At 47.7% G+C, this 14205-nt stretch overlaps 7 protein-coding genes across 7 annotated transcripts; 5 read left to right on the top strand and 2 right to left on the bottom strand.

Moving 5' to 3' along the window:
* Nucleotides 1–13: 13 nt before the first annotated feature.
* Nucleotides 14–1505, bottom strand: EV420DRAFT_283504 (uncharacterized protein). Its single transcript, XM_060481526.1, has 6 exons — nucleotides 970–1505; nucleotides 820–919; nucleotides 743–771; nucleotides 537–693; nucleotides 321–483; nucleotides 14–265 (listed from the first exon to the last, which is right to left on the bottom strand). The coding sequence occupies exons 1-6, from the start codon at nucleotides 1341–1343 to the stop codon at nucleotides 141–143; spliced, it is 948 nt and encodes a 315-aa protein (XP_060331881.1). The 5' UTR covers nucleotides 1344–1505; the 3' UTR covers nucleotides 14–140.
* EV420DRAFT_1629093 (adaptin N terminal region-domain-containing protein) lies at nucleotides 1292–4040 on the top strand (the record flags this gene model as incomplete). The annotated part of the gene is made up of 11 exons (XM_060476080.1): nucleotides 1292–1440; nucleotides 1493–1598; nucleotides 1657–1719; nucleotides 1767–1843; nucleotides 1891–2255; nucleotides 2305–2420; nucleotides 2443–2520; nucleotides 2572–2785; nucleotides 2835–3192; nucleotides 3247–3552; nucleotides 3603–4040. The coding sequence occupies exons 1-11, from the start codon at nucleotides 1390–1392 to the stop codon at nucleotides 4038–4040; spliced, it is 2172 nt and encodes a 723-aa protein (XP_060331880.1). The 5' UTR covers nucleotides 1292–1389.
* On the bottom strand, nucleotides 4028–5185 carry EV420DRAFT_1537170 (uncharacterized protein). Its single transcript, XM_060472928.1, has 4 exons — nucleotides 4871–5185; nucleotides 4684–4821; nucleotides 4199–4636; nucleotides 4028–4151 (listed from the first exon to the last, which is right to left on the bottom strand). The coding sequence occupies exons 1-4, from the start codon at nucleotides 5108–5110 to the stop codon at nucleotides 4080–4082; spliced, it is 888 nt and encodes a 295-aa protein (XP_060331879.1). The 5' UTR covers nucleotides 5111–5185; the 3' UTR covers nucleotides 4028–4079.
* Nucleotides 5186–5217: 32 nt separating this feature from the next.
* Nucleotides 5218–6744, top strand: EV420DRAFT_1537163 (Aldo/keto reductase). Its single transcript, XM_060472927.1, has 9 exons — nucleotides 5218–5289; nucleotides 5342–5488; nucleotides 5540–5583; nucleotides 5633–5812; nucleotides 5863–5899; nucleotides 5949–6010; nucleotides 6065–6157; nucleotides 6215–6362; nucleotides 6410–6744. Exons 1-9 carry the CDS (start codon nucleotides 5257–5259, stop codon nucleotides 6635–6637), a joined length of 972 nt encoding a protein of 323 aa, XP_060331878.1. The 5' UTR covers nucleotides 5218–5256; the 3' UTR covers nucleotides 6638–6744.
* A 29-nt stretch (nucleotides 6745–6773) lies between these two features.
* Nucleotides 6774–9505, top strand: EV420DRAFT_1269168 (uncharacterized protein; the record flags this gene model as incomplete). The annotated part of the gene is given in 9 exon segments (XM_060467485.1): nucleotides 6774–6921; nucleotides 6975–7136; nucleotides 7188–7367; nucleotides 7420–7633; nucleotide 7651; nucleotides 7693–8290; nucleotides 8346–8636; nucleotides 8690–9049; nucleotides 9102–9505. 9 exon segments carry the CDS (start codon nucleotides 6774–6776, stop codon nucleotides 9503–9505), a joined length of 2358 nt encoding a protein of 785 aa, XP_060331877.1.
* A 111-nt stretch (nucleotides 9506–9616) lies between these two features.
* Nucleotides 9617–11155, top strand: EV420DRAFT_282939 (ClpP/crotonase-like domain-containing protein). The gene is made up of 10 exons (XM_060481525.1): nucleotides 9617–9815; nucleotides 9873–9944; nucleotides 10005–10026; nucleotides 10083–10182; nucleotides 10237–10288; nucleotides 10419–10490; nucleotides 10547–10591; nucleotides 10645–10726; nucleotides 10790–10962; nucleotides 11018–11155. The coding sequence occupies exons 1-10, from the start codon at nucleotides 9728–9730 to the stop codon at nucleotides 11098–11100; spliced, it is 789 nt and encodes a 262-aa protein (XP_060331876.1). The 5' UTR covers nucleotides 9617–9727; the 3' UTR covers nucleotides 11101–11155.
* On the top strand, nucleotides 11050–13895 carry EV420DRAFT_1675112 (dicarbixylic amino acid permease; the record flags this gene model as incomplete). The annotated part of the gene is made up of 14 exons (XM_060479139.1): nucleotides 11050–11701; nucleotides 11762–11793; nucleotides 11843–12050; nucleotides 12100–12184; nucleotides 12233–12250; nucleotides 12304–12372; nucleotides 12426–12473; nucleotides 12529–12701; nucleotides 12753–12767; nucleotides 12823–12973; nucleotides 13031–13054; nucleotides 13104–13352; nucleotides 13403–13475; nucleotides 13529–13895. The coding sequence occupies exons 1-14, from the start codon at nucleotides 11543–11545 to the stop codon at nucleotides 13893–13895; spliced, it is 1671 nt and encodes a 556-aa protein (XP_060331875.1). The 5' UTR covers nucleotides 11050–11542.
* Between the last annotated feature and the right edge of the window lie 310 nt (nucleotides 13896–14205).

Genomic DNA, 14205 nt, shown 5'->3' with positions numbered 1-14205 from the left:
AACAGCTCTTCCTTTTCGTTGATGTGATCTCATCTTTCTTTGTTTTTTCACTTCTCTTCGTACTACTATTTGGTACAAATTCCGGGAACCTTTTTTAGGTAGCCACTACAATGAACCAGGTTTGACACCCACAGAGTGGATTAGAAACCGAAGATATCATCAATTTCATCTTTCTTCTTCTTGGTCCTTTTCCTCTTAACAATAATCTCCACTGGCTCCTCTGCTTGTGCAAGCATGCTGCGGTCACCGTCAAGGGAAGAATCATCTGAGTGATTCATTGATAAGTGACTACCCGAAGAAGGAAGAAGAGACGGCCATACGAGTAACTGATGGAAGCGGGGCGGGTGTCCTGGGTGCATCTGTTTCCGACGTAATCGTGTCCGAGACTAAACAGCCCAAGGCACTGGGGTCCAACTGTGCGGGATCCATGCTGATTATATCAAGGCCCTGAAACATCACTTTGGGCGACGTGGTGTGAGCTAGCTGTGAATGGGCACATGAAACACCAAGAAGAAACGATCGTTTCCTACACTTACATTTTTCAAGATATCATGCAGTTGTCGAACGGTTGAAGATGCCTGCTGAATTCCCGCTAGTAGTTCAACAGTGAGGATATCCATTCGAGATATGATAGCAACCAAGAGGACAATGTACTGAATGAACGCCCCCGATTGCATAGCGAGACTTAGTGATCTATTTAAAAAATGAGCGCTGCCGATCCAAATACTGCACATGGACGTGCCTATAAGCCTGACTCAGTCGCGCGTGTGTCTAGTTTTCGCTCAGCGATCAGTACAGTTTTCCAGTAAATAGAACGACCTTTGAAGCGAAATCAGATATCAATTCTAATCGGTTTCGCATGTATGAAACGAACTTGTGGTCCGGATAGCACGTCCATGCGCCTTTAAGCGCTTTTTTCCTGGAACGTCGCGTCAAAAAGGGTATCACAGACAGTTCAGTTGAGCTCACATATTAGCCGAGTTCGCATCGAAGAATGACTGTTGCATATCATCTATTAGCATGACAGGGTCTAATTCGTTGAGGCGGTTGCTGTATCGACGAGTTTCTACCACACGCTTCCAGAATAAAGCTGAGCGGTGCTGGTTCTTTCCCTTGTAGTACAAGCGCTCCAGAATTTCACGTTCATCCTGATAAGTAGCAAGAATCGTTTTCAAATGATTCCTGCATTTCTTGAGGTTCTTGAGAGCAGAGTCAACCGGAAAATGCAACGCCTGGTTGAGCGTGTCTCGGGAGCGTTGATTGGTGGGAGGCGGTCGGTGCAGACGAGACATGTCACGATCCGTCACACACCGCGCTTGGACTGCTACATCGAACATCGGCATCTTCGACGGCTGCTCAACTCGACGAGCTCACTCATAGTTGACAAACATGGCGCAGCCCGGTCAGGATGCCAAGTTCTTCCAACGAGGAAAGATAGAAGTGTGTGGCACCTCACCTCTCCTGGAATTGGCCATTGAGCAGCATTTTCCAGGAATTTCGAGCCGAATTACACGCGGCCGAAGCAAAGGACAAGAAGTTCCAGAAGCGAAGGACTGTACTGAAGAAGATTGTCGCGAATATCACCATGGGCAATGATAGTTGGTGCACTTGCTTCCGTCGTCTGGCCAACTTGAAATGGATCGTTTCCTTCTGCAGTGTCACCGTTGTTCACGGATGTTGTCCAATGTCTTGGAACTCCTTTGCTTGAGATCAAGAAAAGTGAGCCATAATACGATTCCGGTCTGTACACACTCTAATCGTTTCAGTGGTGTATCTCTTCCTCGTGAGCTATGGTCGGACGAAACCAGATCAAATACACCTGGTCATTCCCAACTTCCTCCAGGTAGCTATTTGCTCTCTTTGAGGACTTGAAAATTTAAAATATTCTAGGACTGTAGCGACCGCAATCCCCTCATCCGCGCTCTCGCCATCAGAACCATGTCTTACATTCCCATTCCAGTCGTGACAGATGCTCTCTCTGACAATCTACGGCATGCTCTAAAAGACCGCGATGCCTATGTACGGAAAACAGCAGCCATATGCGTAGCAAAGCTTTACGCAGCAGATCCCCGTAGGGCTGAGAAAGGTGGTTTCGTTGAGCTCTTGAGAGACTTGATGTTGGACAACAACGCTACCGTCGTAGCAAATGCCGTTGCTGCTCTATCAGAAATAGGTGACCGCCAGGATGGTGTCATCTTCAAGTTGAATCTGGCTACCACGAACAAGCTTCTAGCAGCTTTGGGGGAAAGTTCTGAGTAAGTCGTGTATCCTATGGGTCATCTACACTCTCTGAGATCCTCACAGATGGGGTCAAATCTACATTCTAGATTCCCTTCTACGATATGTCCCAGAACGATGTGCTGACGCCGAAATGCTCGGTGAACGCATCATCGTACAGCTGCAACACTGGCAATTCGGCCGTTGTCCTCACGACTATCAAAGCCCTGCTCTACCTCATGAACTACATGGAAAATCGACAGCTCATAGATCATATATGCAAGAAAATGGGGCCGCCTCTAGGTATGTTGATCATAATGTTTGTAGCGTCTACTCATATGCTTTATTATCTAGTCACCCTTTTATCTTCTGGGCCAGAAGTGCAGTACGTTGCTCTGCGCAACATATTGCTCATCATCCAACGACGACCAGCTGTTCTGAAGAACGATGTCAGAGTGTTCTTTTGCAAGTACAACGATCCCATCTATGTCAAACTTGCCAAACTGGAAATCATGTATCGGTTAGCTCGGGCTGAAAATGCCAACGAAGTGCTTAACGAACTACAAGAGTTAGTACCTTCGACACAATGATGCACATCAAGCTCAATATAGATTTAGATACGCTTCAGAAGTTGACATCGACTTCGTACGAAAGGCTGTACGATCCATTGGCCGATTAGCTATCAAAGTTGAGGCCGCGTCAGATAATTGCATACAGACATTACTCGGTCTCATCGAGACTAAAGTGACATACGTCGTGCAAGAAGCTACCATTGTCATCAAGGACATCTTCCGACGGTACCCTGGGAAGTACGAAGGCATCATACCAACGCTGTGCGAAAACCTCGATGTCTTAGACGAACCTGAGGCCAAGGCTGCAATGGTATGGATTATTGGCCAGTTCGCCAATATTATAGACAATGCGGACGAACTGCTAGATGATTTGTGTTATACGTACACTGACGAAAGCGTCGAGGTGAGTTTGTTTTTTCTTGTCTACCTGCCAGGAACTTAAAATCTACTATTCTAGGTTCAACTCGCGCTTTTGACCGCAGTTGTCAAATTGTTTGCATATAAAAGCCACATGGATAAAGTCAAGGAGCTGGTTCATAAAGTGCTCAAATGGGTCACAGAAGACATTGATAATCCTGATCTCCGGGATCGAGGCTTCATGTACTGGCGGATGCTAGCTCTCAACCCTTCAGCTGCGGGAGAAATCGTTCTGGCTCCGAAGCCTGCAATAACAACCGATTCCGATAGAATGGATAGAGGAGCCCTTGATCAGTTGCTTTTACACACTGGCACCTTGGGCAGCATTTATCACAAGAACCCCGAGGTGCATTCATTTAGCAGTGGAAAATATATTGGACTAACTTATGATCACAGACATTCATCAGAAACGCTGCCGGTAAGGCTCTGAAGGATAGTCCGGCATTGAATGCGCATTCACGAGCGGTGCTCGTTCCTTTGGCTCGTAGCCAACTTCCACCATCTCTCGTCACGGTGCCGGGGCCTGGACCTGTTGAATCACATTCTCAAGGATTGGACAAACCTGAACCCGCCGTTGCTGCAGAGCCACCGGCCCCTCCCAGTAAGTCTGGACATGGAGACGATGATGCAGGTGGGAGCCACCCAGCCGATGACGGGAGTGAGGTAGGGATAGTGCCCGATGATGATGATGAGGAACCAAGGGGCGCACCAAACAATGACCCATATTCCAATCTCGGCGGCGCCTTCGGCAGCTATCTGGCGGATGAACCCAAGCCCATGAATGCTGCAGATCACAGGGGAAGACATGGTGAAGAGGATGACTTATTGTTTTGATTATATTGTAATTCTGTACCATACCCAACATTATGAACATCATGACAGAATATTTTCGATGACCCGAGTCATCTTTGTTAGACTAGATGATGGACGGAGGGAGTTGTAATGCTGGACATAGGGTAAGTATATGTATGGTGAGGTAATAACATTATTACCTCTCCAAGCCCATACATCCGCCGGTGATAACTGATACGCACGGCACGTTTAATGTGAACATCATCTTCTCCAGGCGTGTCGTTAGGAAGATGAACAACAACCGGCGGTGTGCCTCCTTGCACGACATGTATGGGAACATTGAAGGCACGACTCAGAGCTAGAATTTCGGGTTCACCACCCCATGCGCCCGTATCACGAATTGTTGTACAATACTGTTCGAACTCGCGGGAACTTATCAGGCCTCCATCGTAGGAGCCTGCCGCGTCTTCGCCGCCGATTGAGGGCAAGAAGGGAAGAAAATCGTCGGGATGGGATAGCATATAGTTGGACGCTGCTAGGCGGACGGCAACATGGGTTGCTTGGCCAGGTTGGAGGATTCCGAGTAAACTGAGCTGGTCCGCAACGGCTGAGAAAAGACAATGTCCATCTGGATTAATCTGGCGATTGTTCAATCCAATTCATCGAGAGTTAATGCAACACTTGCCTCGTGTATCTGGACCTTCAATTCAGTGCATATTTGTTTGATAGATTCCTCCTCCTGCCTTGCCTCCAGTTCTAATTTACGGGATGCCTCTGGATCATCTGGCGAGAAGGAACTCGCCAGAGTAGCTGCCTTCCGCGCCTTTCGATGCACTGTCAGTTGGCGTGGTAGACGGGAAGACCAGGCCTACCTGACGCTCTTTGAACCGGTCCTTGGAGCGCTTCCCTTGAGGCTTTTCTGAGCTTTCAACATCCTTTTCCAACGTCATATCTTGTAGTACAGTAGCGGATTCAGTCTGGACAGTCTGGTCTCGAGAATCAAGCTGAGCCATGAGCTCGTTCATAAGGTCGTCATCGTCTACCCCAGGCGGTGGCGGCGGCGGAAGACTGTTTCCAGTTTTCCTGAGCTTGGATTTCCTGGGACCAGCCATGATTTCACGGTAAATTAGGGATTATTGGAGGAAGTGAGTGACGAGTGGATGACTACAAGAGACAAAGTTCACGCGATCGCATCTATTTTTGATGGCTCTTCATAATTATCTTATCTTCCAAACTCCCATCTCGATATTTTCTCAATATGTTGGCACGAACTCGGATCCCACTTATTTTTGTATATACTGTGTCGCATCTGACTGGGAGCGCATTACTGACGTATTTTATAGGGAACCATGACTCTGGGTCTTCCAGGATCCTCCGCTAGTCGCGTCACTAGCAAGAAGGAAGCTCAAGACATTCTGGATACTTTCTTCAGCTTCGGGCACAAGGAATTGGACACTGCAAGGATATACTGTGGTAGAACTACTGAACAAGTGAAGTGCCTCGACTCTTATGCGTCCTTGCATTGACGTTCAACTATATAGCTGCTGTCTCAACTAAACCTCCAAGATGCTTCAATCGATACCAAGTGAGATTGTCATCATCTGATTTCTGCTCTCATTGATTCTTCGACGAAGGGTGTATCCTGTCAAATCCGGCGATCACGCTCCCCATGCATTAAGGGAAACATTCCAGACTTCATTGAAGGCGCTGAATCGCCAAAAAGTCAGAGTCCTGTACCTGCATGCTCCAGACCGAAGTATCCCCTTCGAAGACACTTTGAAAGCAGTGGATGAACTGTATCGCGAAGGGCTTTTGTGAGTCCAATCCCGGAGTTTATTGGATGATGCACTGACCTTCCTGGCAGTGAAATATTTGGTCTTAGTAATTACGCGGCCTGGGAGGTTAGTACTATGAGCACTGTTCATAGAAGTGAGCTCCTCATGCCCACAGGTTGCTGAGGTAGTTGGAATTTGTAAGGCGAAAGGATATGTTACCCCCAAGATTTATCAAGTGTGAGTGAGAAAAGTGGCTTTTACATCTTTTGAAACGAAAGTTTGAATGCTCAGGATGTATAATGCTATCACACGAGAGATGGAGACCGAACTCCTCCCCTGCACGCGAAAATTCGGACTTCGCTTGGTCATCTACAATCCACTCGCGTAAGTTTTTGTCATCAACGACACGAGAAGCCCTTTAACTTGGTCTCGTGCTTCTAGGGGAGGCCTTTTTGCTGGGAAGATTCAATCACCCGATGATCCCATAGCGGAGGGTCGTTTTGGGCCTGGGAGACAGGGTGATCAATACCGAGCTCGCTATCTTCAAAAAGGTCAATTTGAAGCTATGAAATACCTGAAAGGTATTGCTGTAGGTGCCATCTAAACCCGCATTTTCCTTAATTCAATCTTTGATAGGCTGAACATAACCTTCGTTTAACGGAGATAGCTCTTCGCTGGTGTCAGCACCACTCCAAATTGACACCAGAAGACGGTGTCATTTTGGGGGCGAGCAGTGCTAGCCAGCTGAGACAGAACTGCGAGGACAGCCTGAAGGGGCCGCTTCCGGACGCCGTTGTACAGGCGTTGGATGAGGCGCGTCGTATCGTGTTGTCACATGGCAGCGCACCTCCCTACTGGCGTTGAGGGGGAAAAGAGTAAAGATAAATTATATCATTATTATGTAGACAATTAAATTCGATCCGGCTGCACAGCCACCATGATCGATCTTTCCGGCTGTTAGGTGTAGCACAACTCAGCTTCATACCACCACCACTCCCTCATGTCTTCACCATCTCCGACAGACCTGGAGGCCGAATTATCTCGTCTTCTCTCAGATGTCCGTGAATCAAACTCGAGAGCGTCTTGGGAACGAATTACCATCGTTTCTCATGATCTCGCCAACGCGTTACGGACCAAGGATGGACATCGTATGTTTCATTTGCATCCTGGGTAACACAGTAGTTCGAAATTCTGTCAACAGATGATATACATACAGTATTAGGCAGAACTTCCCTTCCTCAAACTCTCACGGACGTTCTGGGGCTTGAGCTGCATGATACCCGTTCCTCCATTCTGGAGGATTTCTACACCATACCTGTTCTTGAAATCCTCCGTGTGGGGGCGAACTTATGCCTGGATCATGGTGCTTATCCATTCTCTAAGTCTTCCGACTTTTTTTGACGCGTCTTTCCAGATGATAATCGTGGCGCTTTGTTAGGCGCCGGCTTTCTCCAGGCCGTCGTGACCCTGTTGGAGGGTTACGCGAAACTGATACCTTCTACTCCCCAAACTGAACCCTTACCTCTCTCGATCAATCACCTGAAGGTCGTCCGGACTGCAATTGGGGTGCTTCTCAATGCCAGTCTTGGCTTCGGTGCGCAGTCTTATCTGCTGTGTAAGATGTGTTGAATTAAACAGCAGGGAAGATGCCGTCAAGGATAAATTGATCTCCATGCAAGTCGCAGGCACTGTGCTGAAACTGTCGGCATCCATTTACCCCCCTGGGTCATGGCAAGGGGCCTCCTCGGCGGAGCAAACGCTGGAAAGTGTGCAAGAATCATGGACTATACGTAGCATTCTCTCGAACTGGGCTTGGAGAACCCTCACAGAGTTACAAGACGGCAAGGAAGAAAGCAAGTTGTGATTGGCATCTTCAGCGTTGCACTCACCTTATTTCCTTGCATATAGAAATCCGCCAGGTTTTCTCTTCCGATATTCTACCCTTCTTGACCCCTCCTCTTGTCGCGTTTACACATCCCTTTACAGCAACACCGGAGACGCCTTTCTCACCAGTTTCCCAGATATACAATACGCTTATACACAGCGATTTCGACGTACTCGAGGAATCATGCTCTCTGATAGAATCCTTGTCACTTGATGCTGAAGACGTTCGCCTCTCGCTAGCTCGTGGGTTTTATTCACCTTCCGAACATGGTAGCGTTCCTTGTTTCCGGATGATATTGGACTTCATTGAGCACGGTGGTTATCCCGCTTCATGGAGTACTTCGGTGGTTATAACAGACGGTGAAAGAAACCGCATGGAAAAGGCTTTCGATATCTGTAAGGCCGCGCTTGTCAAAGCCGTAGTGGAAGTCGCAGGGGAGGATAGCAAAGATGAGCTATTGTGGACTGATTCTGATCCTACACAACCCGGAGGCGAATTTGTTTCCAGGATGGTGAGCTGGATCAAGCAGTACGTCTTCTTTATGAACGGGACTGGGAAGGATGCTTCTGCACCCCATCGGGACGATCTCGTTATTTGTGCCAGCCTTTCCTTAGGTAACTTAGCACGACGAGGTGATTCCTAACCCCCACCTTCGTAAAGCAACCGATAGCTGATGTCTCAACTTAGAAAAACACGCCAAAGTACTGTTATCGCCGCCGTACTCCTTAGCGCCCGTTCTAGCTTCTACCCATCTTCTTTCTCCCGCGATTGACATCAAGTTGAAACACGGCATTATCGGGCTTCTCAAGCATATGGCACAATCATCACCGTCTCCTGATATTCATACGCCACTGTGTGAAGCTAGTATCGTACAGAGTGTTTCGCGGAGTGGGGTATGGGATGAGAAGACTGACAAGATGGGAGAAATTGTTCAACTTAGCGCAATTGGTGTGGTCAAGCATATGTGTGGGGCTAATGGTATGGATAATTTGACGCTGTCTCGAGCTATGACTCAAATGGTAGTCTTCCAGTGGAAAGCACATTCGCTCTAGTGCTCCCAAGCGCGGGACCTGCCGGAACACCTACTGGACTGTCGCAAATCATGTCTCTTCTCAAGCGCTCCGATACTGTGGCTGTCAAGAGTGAGGGCACAAGGGTTTTGGTAAACGTCGTCAAGTCTTTGTTGTGGGCTGGTGATGGGCCAGGACTCCAGAGTCCAATCGAAGACAATACTACGCAGCAGCGAAAGCGGCAGGCTGCCATTCAAAGTGTCCTTACGCAGGAATGCGCCTCTGCTCTTGCAAGTCTTGTTGCACATAGCGCCAAATATCCACTTCTTGTAAACGAAGGTGTTATTGCCCTTAGTTTAATCAGCACGCAGAAGACAGGAAGTGCGTAAATTCGTTATTTATTGTGTATATCATGCATTTACAGGTTATTTAGGACCTCTTGTCTTGACAGCTCTTCTAGCATCCTTTGACTTGCCCTCGCCACCCCCCACAGAGCCTCCATCTGCATCCACCTCTTCGAACAGCGACGTCAGCTCACCTACGCTCACTACACCCTCTACACGCGGCCAGCTCCCCACTCCTCGAAGTGCGGCAGAGATGCTTGTTGCAGTTCTGAGAAACTTTGATAACCCCGTCAACTTTCCAGTCGAAGTTCGCATCAACGTTTGTTCCTTGCTCTGGCAAGTCGGAAGGTACAAGGGCGGAGAGGATGTTGCGAAGCTCCAGGCAGTAGTTAAACCTGTACTGGAGCAGCTAGTCGAGGATTCTCCAACTCCCCAGGGAAAAGAGGCCACACTAGTCAATGGTGCAAAGAAAGTTCTGGAGAGTTGGGCGTGATGGGATCATGAGAAGTTTTATATTTTGTACCGGAATTCATCTGATTTATTTTCTGGGTTGTATTATTAATGATATAGGCAGACTTTTGTTTCCTCTACTGGAACGTTGCTGAAAGACCATTTCGAGTTCGAATATTGACCGGGTTCCGGCAACCTTTTTACCCGCAATTTCTTTCTCCGATAATTCGAAGTGCTTATTCTTCTATTCCCATTCCTCATCGAAATGAGTGAAGTTGTCGTTGAAATCTCTCAAGGGATAGCCACAGTAACTCTGAACCGTCCGAAGAGCCTGAATGCCATTACAGTTGAAGGTAGGCGCTCTTCATGCTGTCTGTATGGCAATCACTTGTATAGTCGTCTTCAAACAGATTACGAAGCTTTTGCGAATGCTCTCAGAGATATTGATCTCCGAGATGACGTGCTTGTAACGGTATGGCAGGGTGAGTGCCTATATAAGTAGAATGGTTGTTACATGCTGAGCATCAGTCCTATTCAATTAGCTACCGGGAAGTGGTTTTGCGCGTATGGATCCTGTGAGCTCCTTGTGCTACGCGAGGTGTTAATGAGCCCTGCGCTAGCGGTACTAATGTCAAGGGCGCGCGCCCTTTTGTGTCTGGTTCGCAACGGAACGCGTTTTTAAGTAATGTGGCACACACTACAACCGATTGTGGACGGGCTGTGAGTTCTAAGATGGAGAATACTGATTAATTGTGAATATCTCAACGTTAACAGCTGTATTCTCACTCCAAGATCCTTGTCGCTGCTTTGAATGGTCCAGTGATGGGTAAATGTTATGTTCTAATCTTGACATGCTTTATTAAATAAGACATCGTTCTGACGAACATAGGCATCTCGGCGGGCGAGTTTATCTTCGACAAACTTCATAGTTCACTGGTCTTATGAATCTTCTTCAGCCTTCCTCGGACACTTCGACTTTATTTACAGTGTTCCAGAAGCATGGCTCTCTGTGCCATTCACATTTTTAGGTCAGTCAATGAAGGTTTCGCCGGACTAACGGCCATATCTGATGGTGTGCACACAGGTCTTGTTGCCGAAGGAGGCGCCAGCGTTACCTTTGCAAATCGGAGTAAGTTTGATGGCCGACTCCGCGTCACTTCCATGCTGAAATTCTATCCACAGTGGGGGTGGCAAAGGCCAACGAGGTACTTCTCTGGAGTAAAAAGCTGACTGCGGAGGAGCTTGTTCAATGTGGTTTCATCAAGTACGTAACTTTCAATACTAACGTTGTATTCGGACCCTGATGACTCCGGATCCATCACCGAAGCAAAATATTTCCTTCATCATCCGCTGACGAGTTCCATGCTGCAATCCGGCGTCATTTGCAAAGCGAGCTCGAGGGTCTTGATCCCACCGCCCTGCTGAGCGTCAAGAGACTACTGCGTGCAGGTTTGGACGATAAGAACAATCCAGATGCTGTCAATTTACGAGAAAGTTATGGTCCGTCCTGATTGTTACCACGTCTAGCACTTCGCGCTTATCGTACCCCTTGTAGCGCAATCTGAAAGATTTGCAAGTGGGATACCGGCAGAACGGTTTGGACAAATTGCTAGGCGCGAGATCAGACATAAGTTGTAACGCGATGTGAGGGAGCATACGAACCGACATACTGGCAGCTGAAATGAGATGGCGTTGATGCTCGTGAGCGTTTTAAATACTGGCGTCTAAAGGCGTCATTCGAATGCATTGAAAGAAAGGTGTTGGAAGAGTACTTATCGGTGCTGTAACTGCTGTTCCTCGTTAATTGATAACTGTAGTAGCCAAGTGCGAGTATCCATATGGATTCCCTGTGCAACAGTGGCTTGGCAGCGAAATCAATGCAATCGACCAAAGCAAATTGGAGCGTTTGGACGTGGCGGCTGTACTGATCTTGTGATCGATCAGCTTGGCGGTCGGCGACAAGTTCGAGTTCTTTTGACCTGATGATGAAGTTTTCAATTTGCTCAAACACTGTTTGATCCTTACATAAAGCGCCGCCCGCGCTACCTGTCTTCCTCCGACCATCTTCTGCTTTCCAGCCATGGTCGACGTTGAAAAGGTTGAGAAGGACGTCCGCGACAACTCCGTCAGCTCTATCAGCAACCAGAACAACGGCTACTATGAGGAGGATCTTCACGAGCCGCCCCCCGAGAGCACTCTTCACCGTGGTCTCAAGGCCCGGCAGATATCCATGATAGCTGTACGCTGGCATTCTTGCAACTTATATTCGGACTTGACTGTAACTAAAGCCGTTTCCTAGCTCGGTGGCGCCGTTGGTACAGGGCTGATCATGTTTGTGTCTTTCTTTACTTCTCGGCCAGTTGAGCTGATGTTTCTGTAGTGGGTCGGGTACGGCGCTTCGAAGAGGAGGGCCTCTTGGTCTTCTTCTGGGCTATTCGTTCGTCGGAATTGTATGCTACATGGTCATGATCGCTCTCGGAGAGATGGCTGCCTATCTCCCGCATAAAAAAGGCTTTTCCGGCTACGCAACTCGATTTGTCGATCCTGCACTGGGGTTTGCATTGGGTTATAATTATCTCATGAAATATGTGGGTACTGCGATTTCTCGGCCTATCGTCGGACTCAAGACGCCTTTAGCTTATAGTAACGCCAAACAATATCAACGCCGCCGGAGTTGTCGTACAATACTGGACTAGAGCAGTTCACATTGCCATATGGATGAGTAAGTCCCGATATAGTATTGAAGATTCAGCTTTGCTGACTGGAACAGCTATTTTTATTGCCTTCAGTAAGCAAAGGTCCGCTTCTGATGGGAACAGCAGTATTAACCTTTTAATTTAGTTTTTGTTGTGAATATGCTCGGAGTTCGTGTATTTGGAGAGCTTGAATTTTGGTTCTCGAGTATCAAAGGTGGGAGGTTTCTCCAGTCGTCACCCAGGTCTTCATCTGACATCGGCTTCAAGTAATATCTTTAATTGGGTTGTTGCTGATGGGTATCATCATTGACTTGGGTATGCTCTGGGATTCTATTATCCCCATCATGTTGAAATGACGTGCTTGATGTAGGTGGAAATCCGCAACACGATCGTATTGGCTTCCGCTATTGGCAGCATCCAGATGGGCCTATGGGACACTATCTTTTATCCCAAGTTCACAACGAGCACCTGTCAATCTTCCTTGGATTTTGGGCTACTTTGACCAATGCTCTCTTCGCCTTCATCGGCACTGAACTTATTGGTGTATGCCTTTCATCTCCGTGATCTTGTATTGTACTAACAGAGGCGCTTCAGGTTACAGTCGGAGAGGTCTGTGTCTTTACATTGTCCGATTTGATTTCAAAACTTAGAGAGATGTGCGCAGGCCGAAAACCCTCGTCGCAATATTCCCATCGCTATCAGACGTACGTTCTGGCGTATCCTCGTATTCTATGTAGGAGGAGTCTTCGTTATTGGCCTCATCGTTCCCAGCACGGCCAACGATTTGTTCGTTGCTACTAGCGCCAAAACGGGAGGTCTGTATCTTATTATTTTGTCTGTTGTTAGAGTCTCATAGACAATCGCCCCACTAGCTGCTGCTTCGCCGTTTGTAGTTGGTGAGTCTATTTTCGTAACAGTTAGAAAAGACGTTTATTTTTGGCATAGCTACTACTTTGGTCGGCATTCGAGTTCTAAACCATATCATCAATGCTGCTATTCTAATCTTCGTCATGAGTGCGGCCAATTCAGATCTGTATATCGGTTCGCGTACTCTTTATGCCCTTGCCGCGGAGGGGAAGGCCCCCCAAATATTCACTCGCGTGAATCGCCTGGGTGTTCCGTATGTTGCATCGGCGTTTTGCACCATGTTTTGTGGTCTGGTATATCTCAATGTCAGCTCATCAAGTGCCAAAGGTGAGATAAGATCTGCGAAAAGCCTGTCCAAGTGCTAATTATTCTCACAGTTTTCACATGGTTCGTCAACCTCGTTTCTACATTTGGCGCAATAACATGGATATGTATTTGTATCGCTCATCTGTAAGACTGTCATGACGACGTTCTTTGCTGTGACTCTCTGACAAATTTCTCAGGGCATTCATGAAAGCGCTCAAAGCTCAAGGCATGTCCCGAGACAAATTGCCATACAAGGCGCCCTTCCAGCCCTTTGGGAGCTGGTTTGCACTCGTCGCAACATGCATCATCACCTTCTTCAAGGGATATGATACATTCATACCTTTCACGACTGACACTTTTATCACGTCCTATATCGGCATACCGGTGTTTATTGTCCTGTACGTGGGGTACAAGCTCTACTACAGGACGAAACAAATTCCGCCTGAACATGTAGATCTAGTAACAGGATTGGATTCCATAAACGAAGAAGAGGAACAGTTTTTGGCCGCACAGGCAGCACTAGGACCTCGGACTCGGTTGCAGAGAATTTGGGACTCACTGTAGATTGTCCATGTATAGTTGTGACTGATATTCTAATTTGAAGGAGCGACTGGAGGGAAGAAGTCTACTAGAGTCTACTACCTGAGCCGTATGGCCTTTGGAGGCGTCGCTTGCGGATTGCCGGGCTAGAATCAAGGTGACCCATGTGTGCTTGGTCCACATGCCAGCTGCGGCACGGGTTTTCTCCTGCTCGATGCCAAAAATAGCGACGGAAGTAAGTCTCGGTGTACGCGGAAGTCGGATCGGTTCTGATCCCATCAACAGCCGATCCTGCCGATGGCTTTTTTTCAGGGATGTATTTTACCGGCACACG

The sequence above is a fragment of the Desarmillaria tabescens genome (assembly GCF_030435595.1).
Source record: "Desarmillaria tabescens strain CCBAS 213 chromosome Unknown EV420scaffold_14, whole genome shotgun sequence".
NCBI classification, from domain to species: Eukaryota; Fungi; Basidiomycota; class Agaricomycetes; order Agaricales; family Physalacriaceae; genus Desarmillaria; species Desarmillaria tabescens.
The sequence above is the reverse complement of the archived record's forward strand: the minus strand, read 5'-3'. Positions and strand labels throughout refer to the sequence as shown.

Excerpts from the sequence above, each read along its gene's own strand:
- EV420DRAFT_283504 (XM_060481526.1), bottom strand. The coding sequence starts at position 1,343 with ATGCCGATGTTCGATGTAGCAGTCCAAGCGCGGTGTGTGACGGATCGT. Across the intron at positions 772-819 it reads TATCTGATTTCGCTTCAAAG|ACACACGCGCGACTGAGTCA; the intron begins GTCGTTCTATTT and ends AGCGAAAACTAG. Across the intron at positions 266-320 it reads CCCGCTTCCATCAGTTACTC|ATGATTCTTCCCTTGACGGT; the intron begins GTATGGCCGTCT and ends TGAATCACTCAG.
- EV420DRAFT_1537170 (XM_060472928.1), bottom strand. The coding sequence starts at position 5,110 with ATGGCTGGTCCCAGGAAATCCAAGCTCAGGAAAACTGGAAACAGTCTT. Across the intron at positions 4,822-4,870 it reads ACCGGTTCAAAGAGCGTCAG|GCGCGGAAGGCAGCTACTCT; the intron begins GTAGGCCTGGTC and ends GTGCATCGAAAG. Across the intron at positions 4,637-4,683 it reads TGAAGGTCCAGATACACGAG|ATTAATCCAGATGGACATTG; the intron begins GCAAGTGTTGCA and ends AACAATCGCCAG.
- EV420DRAFT_1537163 (XM_060472927.1), top strand. The coding sequence starts at position 5,257 with ATGTTGGCACGAACTCGGATCCCACTTATTTTT. Across the intron at positions 5,813-5,862 it reads CTGTATCGCGAAGGGCTTTT|TGAAATATTTGGTCTTAGTA; the intron begins GTGAGTCCAATC and ends CCTTCCTGGCAG. Across the intron at positions 6,158-6,214 it reads GTCATCTACAATCCACTCGC|GGGAGGCCTTTTTGCTGGGA; the intron begins GTAAGTTTTTGT and ends TCGTGCTTCTAG.
- EV420DRAFT_282939 (XM_060481525.1), top strand. The coding sequence starts at position 9,728 with ATGAGTGAAGTTGTCGTTGAAATCTCTCAAGGGATAGCCACAGTAACT. Across the intron at positions 9,945-10,004 it reads GCTTGTAACGGTATGGCAGG|CTACCGGGAAGTGGTTTTGC; the intron begins GTGAGTGCCTAT and ends CTATTCAATTAG. Across the intron at positions 10,963-11,017 it reads CAATTTACGAGAAAGTTATG|CGCAATCTGAAAGATTTGCA; the intron begins GTCCGTCCTGAT and ends TACCCCTTGTAG.